Consider the following 9,719-nt stretch of genomic DNA (forward strand, 5'->3'; position numbering starts at 1 on the left):
CAAGGCGAACGACTTTGGCTCCAACCGAAGAGTCACCAGCTATGGAGAACAATCGGCACACATCAATAAGGGCTGACAGCCCCAACTAGCGACAGCTCTGCAATCCTAGTCGCAGCAGCATTACATCCTGCACCCCACTAGTACACTCTACCATCCACATAGACTGGCACTCATGTCGCGACCGTACCACTGACCACTTTTTGGCCATTATTTCATACTACATCGGCCCAGATAACGACAAACTAGCTTTTTTATATAAGAAGAGCAACCTGGAGGATCTTAGGTACACGATATACATGCAATACCCTACCTTTCTCATATAGCTCTCACTTTGTTGGAATCTCTTCCTTCCATACTATTGCTTCGTTGTTTTGACTTAGGCATCGGAGGGTCCTCTGCTAGAAATTCTTTGACAAATGGACGTCTTGTATGCCATCCAGTAGAGGAGTTCAGTGTCCAATGCCTCAACCAGCCTGCTCAGCCCGTCTCCAGTCAATCTCAGAGTCGTCTGAGCTGTGCTCCCACCTTGGTCTGGATATGACGGCAACATGAGTGATAGTGTGAGAAAGCTTGGCAAAATTGGAACCTTGAGTAGACAAAAGTTACCAAATTCCTGATAATGCCATTTTACATGGTTAAATATCCCATAGGTGTACCGCCTGTGAGATTTAGGAGATTGGCAGGTTAGATTAGTACGAAGACACATAATTTGAGCTATAGTTGGCATGTTTACGGCACCTACATGTGTCATGCGCCGCACCAAGTGCTACTAGTAGCTAGGGTAGATCCTTGAAATTTGAAAGATCGGGCTTCTAAATATATTTTTTTCTAAACTATCTAATTAATGATCTTTTGTCTTTCTATAACAAATATATGATGTAATTACTTACCTTTGTTCTTCTTACTTTCAATATATGGGTATTCATTTTCCTCTCAAATAAAAAAAAAGACAAAAGAACAATACATTATTTCTATAATGATCAGCATGTAGCAAATGGCATCATTAGGAATATGATTCATTCCTTCCGGTCATTTAAATGATTGGGGTTTGAGTTTGTTTGTATCCTCTACTTGGGAATTTGATTTCATAAGTTAAAGATGATGTGATTATTTTTCGATTAGGTTCTAATCATGATTCATGACACTTACCAGACCACCTGACTTAAAGCATACCATATCTTGTGTTTCATGAGCTGTCCTTTTCCCTTTTAATTTAAAATGGGTATGATTGCACTTCCATAAAGGCTCTTTACCACATAAAGGCCCCAAAGAAGAGCACATTTTCTTTTACACTGAACTTTTCTCTTATTGCCTCATACTTTGCAAAACTTGTCAGTGTCTTCTCTCTATCAACAATCTCTTAGTGGGATTAAAATGAGTTCAAGAGATGCGCCTGGTTAGGTCCCTCCGCAATGCCCAATATTGAATCCAATTCATGGTCCCATGCAAGAGTGGCCCACATTAGATCCTCCATTGTTAGGATTAGGTTTCTTTTGTTTGCTGCACATCATCAATGGGAAAGGCATATATAGAGCAAAGGCAATAGCACTTCCGGTCTCTTCCTTTGAGCAAAAATGATAATGGAAGGAAAAAACATAGTCATTTGAATTATTCAATGAACTAAGTGCCAGAAGAAAATTTTCTTATATTGCAAGAAGATATTACAAGACATGGAAAAATAAAAACTGCAATTAGTGTTTGGGCACTCTTCTAGTTTGTGAAGTTCGTCTCAGCTCAGATGGTCCAGAGAGCACAGTGGATGCTCTTATTAGGTGCTCCACAGAAAGGAACCTTTGGCCTACCATGCGGAACTTTGCCATAAAGAAACTCTTCAAAATAAAACCAAGATTCTAGCTCTACCCCCCCCCCCACCCAAAGAAAAAAAAAAAGGCAAGAATCTAATCCTCCACAGTCATGCAAGGCCCAGCTGAAAGCACAGAAACCACACACAATCTCTCTGTGGCATGATTTGCAACAAAGAGAAGAAAAGCAAGAAAGGAAGGCCCATTCTTACGCACTTAATTGTGCTGTCCAATTACCATTTGATACGTAAGGTCACATCATTTCATGCATCTGTTGTTTATTAGATGGATTGGATTTTTATCGCTGGGACCACCTTTTGGCTGGAGGCGGCACTTGTCGTAATGCACCCGGCTTGGGCTTTCATATAGTTACGGTATGTAAATATTGAATAAATATATTATTTAATTCTGTAAAGTTGGTTGCCTCGGTATCAGATCTTATACGGATACTATTTTATTACAATATTAATATACGGTATAGCATGAAATGATCAGATAAACAGAGTATCGGTACAATACAAGATGTTGTACTGGTTTGATACCAATATAGTATGCTATGTTTGATATGGTATAGTATTCTGACATAACCCATAGCTAGTTTAATGGACAAAATGAATTGAGTTATAAATATATTCTAAATAGGTTAAGAATATTTTAAATAAATTAAATGGGTATGAAATAGGTTAAATGGATCTCCAATACATCCAATCATTACTCAACCAGATTATTAAATAGGTCAAAATAGGTTAAATAGACGAAGAATCTAAAATAAATCCTAACTATTTAATATACAATGTAGGTAGAGTCAACCTATTTAGGACGCAAACTCATTTATGTCAAATTTAAACTCATTTAAAATAGGTCAATTGCCGGTCAAGTTATAAATTACCATCTCTAATATTCACCATCAGCACACTACATCTAGCAAATCTAGCGCGTTGGTTGATGCCCATCTTGCATGTGGCCAAAAGTTGGCCGACGTTTTAGGGCCCAAACATCCTTCCATTCAGACGACACGGTCAGATTGAAGACTTTCTATTGCACAAGGCTCGGTCCACTCGAGCAACGATTTTGGAATTGCTTACAAACTTCACATCAAATCATAGGCCATTAGAAATTTATTTAGGGAACAAAAATCCCAAGCATCAGCTACAAACCTTAGAATTTTTCTTTTTATGAACTTCATCTTGAGATCGAGACAGACCTCCCTCATCAACAGGGTGGACATCGCATGACTTTCCCACTGGGTCCAATGGCAGAAAAGCCTTTGGTACCAACTGCTTGGCCCGAGGCTGAGGCCCGCCAAGGTGGATTTTAGAACACAGGGAATTCATAAATATTAAGAGGTACAACAAGCTGCTGCTTCTATACTTGACCCAGCCTGGGAGCAGGTCATTGCCATTCATTCACGCCTACAAACTGCTTATAATCCACTTTGCAACGCCACCTAACAATGTGACTGCAAATATCCGACTGTTTGATGGTCATCAGTATCTTCCAAGCAATTGGCATAGTTAACCATAAATTTCAGCACACCACAGCTTTGAAGCATCAGGACTAAGGTGTCTCGTGCCACTGCCAAGCAAATAAAGCAGCTAGTTCGATAGCTATGAATTATAGGAACAAAATCCTGTCAATCATCTCTGTCAAAAGTAGCAACAGTACACGGTGCAAGCGACTCCCCTTTTGTTGAATAAGAACTGCATGGCGCAATATCTTTCATTGAAGCACGACTCCCACCTAAAACAGGCATTGAACCTCCATCAGATTACATCCATCTATATAACATATGCCGCATGCATCATGCATCTTCTGTCCAGCTCGCTTCCATATAATTTGAGCCCTTTGCCTTTTCCCAAAATAGACTATCAGCAATCATATCCATTACTCAAGCTACATCTTAATTATAAAGTTGAACAAACAAAACTATCACCAGTTACATCCAAACAATGAACTCAGGGCCAGTATAAAGTGACTGACTCAAATGCAGATCTTGACTGTCCCCCTTTGGACATTTAGCCACTGCAAAGGCCTATAAGAGTGTTCTAAATTTTTTCGACGCCACTAACATACATAGTTAAATACCACAATGAAAAAATTATGCTTAGAATTAAGTACTGAACTTGCAGAGACCTGTGGCATGCCTCATCAAAATAATCTGAGAACAAGCAAAGTCTAACAAATAATATCCATAACGTCTCCCTCTTTTAAGGTTACCAAGACAAATAAAGCACACCCTAGCTGCTACAAAAATTTCAAAAAGATGGAATAGACAACGATTTGCTCTAGATCACCATCAATTCAAGTTGTCCAAATACATAGCACCCAAAATGTTCAAAGTTCTAGAAAAATAATTCTTGAAAAAGAACACCTAGAAAGGCACTATTAATTACCATGCTATGATGGAGATTCGTCTAGAGAAGGTCTGCAACATTAGATGGCAGCTCTTCAATCACCACGTTGTAAAACCTCTGGATATCAAACAACATCCTTTCATCATCACGAGTGACAAAGTTGATCGCAACACCCTTCCTTCCAAAACGTCCACTACGTCCAATTCGGTGAAGATAGTTCTCTGGTTGGGTTGGCAGGTCATAATTTATGACCAGTGAAACTTGCTGGACATCGATACCACGGGCAAGGAGATCAGTGGTGATCAGAACACGGGAGGAACCAGATCGGAATTCACGCATTATAATGTCCCTAGTATTCTGATCCATGTCTCCATGTGTAGCCGAGACCGTGTGATCCCTGCTCCTCATCTTGTCGGTGAGCCAGTCAACCTTGCGCCGCGTGTTCACAAAGATGACACTCTGAGTGATCGCCAGAGTCTCATAAAGATCACAGAGAGTCTCGAGCTTCCACTCTTCTCTTTCAACATTGACATAAAACTGTTTAATACCCTCAAGGGTGAGCTCATCTCGCTTCACAAGGATCCTCACAGGTTTGTTCATGAATTTGCGGGTGATCTCAAGGGCCTCAGGAGGCATTGTGGCGGAGAAGACCCCAACCTGGATTTTAGAAGGAAGAAGCTGGAAGATGTCGTAGATCTGCAGTGAAAGTCAACTGTTAAAACATAAACAAGAAGAATCCCCTTGCAAACAGAGTTAAAAAAATGCATCAGATCAAAGGATGAAAGGTGAAGGAAGCAAACAGCAACATCACAAAAACATAACATGAACACAGCTGCAAAAGCGCACACACAAGAACCATATGTGCAGGTGACATTATCTGACATGCCCCAGTAAGCCACTGATACTAGCAGCAGAAGCATCACACACAGATTGAGCATTAACAATATAGTATTAAACCAACTCATATTGTTGTTACGGTACTGTGGACTGTCAAGTGCCTATTTAGTCACAGGTAGCATACAGCACGGGCATTGAGAAATGTGGCCAACAAATCATACAAGTCAAAAAAGAATCACATGCACAAGAATCCAGACTTTCTATGAGACTAGTGGTGAAGTGTAAGATAATTGCGTTCAGATGTAGAAATTTCCTGGTGATCTATTTTCAGTGATGTAGCCAGCAGGGAAACGTAAGAAATGTTAAAAACAAAGAGGAATAGCCAAAAAGGAACCTGGTCCTTGAAACCACGTGAAAGCATTTCATCTGCCTCATCCAAAACAAACATCCTGATATAATCAGGCCGAAGGGACTGCCTTCTTAACATGTCGAATACACGACCTGGAGTACCAACAACAACATGGACACCACTTGAAAGAATACGTTGATCCTCGCGCACACTGGTTCCTCCTACACAGGCATGAACTTTTACGCCCAGGTAGTCACCAAGTGCTCGCATGACCTTCTCAATTTGTTGTGCCAATTCTCGAGTTGGGGCAAGAACCAAGGCCTGGCACTCAAGCAGCTCGTAATTAAGCTGCTGCAAAATTCCTGAACAGAAAGTTGCAGTTTTTCCTGTCCCTGATTGTGCCTGCTGAATGACATCCAGTCCCTTGCAGAAAGGAACAATTCCTCTCTGCTGAATTGCAGAGGGCTTTTCAAAACCTAAAGAGATAAACAATACTTATTAGTCCTCACACCAAGTGCATTAGCATATCATAAGTATGAGGATAAGTTAATTATATATGTCTGTACCATAAGCATAAATGCCCCTTAGAAGATTTTCTTGGAGCCCCATAGCATCGAAACTATCATAGACCTCATCATATGATGTAAAAAAGTCCTGACCATCTGTCGACAACCTACACTCATGGGCATATAACAAATATAAATTTAACAAACATTGTGGGAAAAAGAACTTATAGTAAAACAAAGTACAATGATAATAAATAAGAGGCAATACAGCTCAGTCATCTTGGCATCATATTGACGAGCATCAAATTGAGATCCCTCTGGTGTCACTCCTGCCATGTCTGCAAACAAAAGGTAAAAAATAAGGTTCATACGTATTGACAATGAAGCAAATCCAACTCCAAGAGGAGGGGAAACCTAATTATAGTTCTCATAATCAGTAATCGCAAGTAGAAATGCCTGGAACAGGAGCACTAGATCGGTCTTACTTGGACTCCTGAGTCCAAGCAAGAAAACCAAATCAGCATGTACTGGCATTGGATTGACTCTTTAAACAATACAATTTCTATTTTATTGATAATAGATTTCCTGCACAAATGCATAGACAAATATTGCTTTGTTGAGAAAACACCCTTCAAGACATGACAGAATATGGTTAGTGAATCCATGTCTGTGCATTAATCTCGTTACCACTTTGAAAACAAGCTCAAGCATATGTTATACCGAATAATACAAACATTTGAAATCACGTAGTCAAAGCAAGAAATCACAGTTCAAGGTCTCAGTGCCATGAAATATATTTTTATCAATTAATATCAAAATATTTACTTAAAAGGTAGATGTCCAAACATGAAAAGCAATTAACATCTCTAATTATCTCATCCTTAAATGACCAGCTATGTATAGATGTCTGGTATTGGGAACTTCATGAAGAGTGTAATATGCCAACAAGTTATGAGTCAGGGAAACATGTCAACTCTTTTTTTTTTATTCTTTCTTCAGGAAGAAGAGAAAGAATGACACTATATATGAATTATTTACATGAGGAAAAAAAAACTCCAGAACAAGACCTAAAGAATCTTTCAATGAATGCAAGAGAAATCAAAAAAGAAAAGCATGTCTAACATGATTTTGAACACAAGGATCAAAATCCAGTTCAAGGATTTGCCATATAGAATTAAAATTCCAAAATCCTACAACATCAGATAAGTAGAAGTACCACGCAAGCATTTTTGGTGTCCAACATTCGTACACGTCTAAGAACTTGGATTCAGAAAAGACATGTAGACTAATAGAAAAAGGTATAGATGAGAATCTGAAATTTGAGAATCAAGACTAAATCATAAAAACAATTCATAGCGTAAGCTCGGCATACAGGAAAGAAGAAACGGACAAAAGGGATGAGAAGATGAATTCAGTTGACATAAAAAAATCCCTGGACGGAAAGGAATGCAAAAAGTTCTGGACTCAATTCAAAAAGAAACATGAGTTGCAAATTCAAGACATGCCAGAATAATATGAAACCATAATCTTCTTTCTCGATAAAGAAGGGACGCACTGATACTATTTCCTATAAAAAGGCTCCTTCGAACGCATTATTTACAGAAAAATCTACCCAGCTAGATCCGACTTTAAAGAGAAAAGGCAAAGAAAAGAATCCTCAACCCGCTCGAAAGAGAGAGAAAGCCTTCAAAGAAGGCACGTTCTTTAAAAAATATGAAACCCTAGCCCTAAAAAACAATAAAGCTAATCAGATCAAGCAAAATCTGTTTCCAAATAGATCAAGCAGAAAAACAGATAGAAAACTGTAACAAACCTTAAATTTCGAAACAGGACCATAAAGATCTGAACGAAATAACGAAAAAAAAAGTACCGAGACCTCCAAATCCAACAAAATCATCAGATCCAGTAATTTTCGATGAAATAGAAACAAGGTCTCGTCTGCGTAGAATTATAACCATAAAGAACTCCGAAAACGGATCCAGTCAAAGAGATTACAACAGCCTACAGACATTTCAAGATTCATAAAACATTTTCTACTTCACCTGCTTGCGAGATGGAGAAGGCTCCGGTGCTGGTGGATTACCGGGGAGAGACGAATCGAATCGAGAACTCTGATCAACTGCTGAACCCGAGATCGAGCCTCGGATTCGACGGCGACGGCGGTTGGAGGAGTCGGAGCCGGCGTCGAGAGGGATCTTTTAAAGGCGATGAGCGTGCGGGAGGTGCGAGTGTGGCGTCTAGGGTTTCCCACTTCTCACTGGCCACTAGATTGGACCGGCCCAGAACCAGCCCATTTGGCCCAATAGTCAAGACTACCGGCCTGGCCTGATCCTGTGGAGGCCCACACTTTGGGCTTCCTTTTGTTTCTCTCTCTCCTTCAATGAAGGAGAATTATTAGGTGGACGGTGGACCAAGTCCATTGTGAACCTAGGATGAAATCACTCCATTTTTCCTCCTCTTTCTTCTTTTTTTATGTGCAATAGCAAGAAGATACTGCACAAAAGAGAGTTACATGGCTGGCTCATGGTGCCACCTTCCTCTCACTGACAACTTCACCATGATATAGGTATAATTTTTATGTGAGATTTCGGTGCGACATTAGCACAAATCATATGAAGAAGGGGCATATGATTTGGAAAATGCTAGTACAACACAAATTTCACATAAAAAAAGTTATTAGAGCTTTCGCCAGCAGTTACAAGTAGTAAACAAGTTCTTGTGACGTTTGTGTTACCATGGCACTCCTTTAGTTTCCATGACACCACTTGCATAAAAATGCTGAAGCAGAAGCTTTGTTGATGTGGTGATGCCACGTAAGCTGTTAACGTATTGGCCGTTGATTATATGACCAGTCATATCTTGCCTGATGCATGATCCTTATCTCCATTAATTATACTTTTGACCATAATAAAGTGATGTTGATGGCAGGTGTCACGTCCGTGTCTAAGTCTCCTTTCTCTACTTTATTTCAAGCACTGCGTTGAATCGTCATTTGCCTGTAACCTAATTGAAGTACGAGTTTACTCGAACCCCAGATATCAAACAATACTAACATCGAACCCCAGATACCGTATACGCAAGTTCTAGTCCCCCTCTACGCTGGCAAAAGATATCAAAGCAGGCCTATCAATCCACCTGGAAGAGCCGTTCCATGCACCTGTTCTTCAAGATTTTTCCCAAAATCCGGCAAACCCAATTCAATTTATAGATAGAAAATGCATGAAGAGCGAGAACTCAACCAAACAAAATAAACCCTAAGACCTCCAAAACCCAATCAGTCCAACCAGATCCACCACCAGTTTAACATATCCCCAAGGAAAAAACAAATAGGACAAAAAACATAGATTTTAATGCAGATCTACATGGACAGAGAGAGAACAAAAGCAACCCTACCACCTCCAAGATGAGATCTTTAACGCTCATGAGCCAATAAAGCGAACCATATCCAGTTGTTTAGAAATTAGAGATAAGAAAAACAAGATCTCTTCTAACTCAAACGAAAGCGGAACAGCAACAAAACGAAATCGATGTGGATTATGAAAACTATTAGATAGTATTGGATTCGAAGCAAGATGAACTCCACCTGCTTGCTAGATCGAGAAGGCAACGGAAACGACCTCCGGATCAAATTCTCTTGCGATTGAGGGAAAAGTGCGCGGCGATCGGCAGCTGAACCCGAGATCAAGCCTCGGACTCAACGACGGTACGAGAAGTCGGAGACGGCTTTTGGAGAGATCAGAAAGCAAAGTGTATGACAGAGGGAACAGAAGCGGCAGCGGGGCCGCGGGGCTAGGGTAGGCTGCCAATGGAAGCGGACTACGCCGGGCCTCAGCATTTAGGCCGAGGGCTGGGCCTCGCCTATTTACTGGAT

At 40.2% G+C, this 9,719-nt stretch overlaps 1 protein-coding gene across 3 annotated transcripts; it reads right to left on the bottom strand.

Moving 5' to 3' along the window:
* Positions 1-3,892: 3,892 nt before the first annotated feature.
* LOC103715524 (eukaryotic initiation factor 4A-15) lies at positions 3,893-9,681 on the bottom strand. 3 transcript variants are annotated; one of them, XM_088707829.2, is made up of 6 exons: positions 7,891-9,005; positions 6,263-6,341; positions 6,117-6,186; positions 5,909-6,015; positions 5,388-5,818; positions 3,893-4,852 (listed from the first exon to the last, which is right to left on the bottom strand). In XM_088707829.2, exons 3-6 carry the CDS (start codon positions 6,182-6,184, stop codon positions 4,217-4,219), a joined length of 1,242 nt encoding a protein of 413 aa, XP_088563955.1. In that variant the 5' UTR covers positions 6,185-6,186; positions 6,263-6,341; positions 7,891-9,005; the 3' UTR covers positions 3,893-4,216. The 3 variants fall into 3 exon arrangements, with proteins under 3 accessions (XP_088563955.1, XP_008801404.1, XP_008801403.1); XM_008803182.6 differs by lacking the exons at positions 6,263-6,341; positions 7,891-9,005 and adding an exon at positions 9,432-9,681; XM_008803181.6 differs by lacking the exon at positions 6,263-6,341.
* Positions 9,682-9,719: the final 38 nt, after the last annotated feature.

The sequence above is a fragment of the Phoenix dactylifera genome, chromosome 11, assembly GCF_051530095.1.
Source record: "Phoenix dactylifera cultivar Ajwa chromosome 11, Ajwa_hap1_PhDact_Kaust_v1.1, whole genome shotgun sequence".
In the NCBI taxonomy this organism is placed as follows: domain Eukaryota; kingdom Viridiplantae; phylum Streptophyta; class Magnoliopsida; order Arecales; family Arecaceae; genus Phoenix; species Phoenix dactylifera.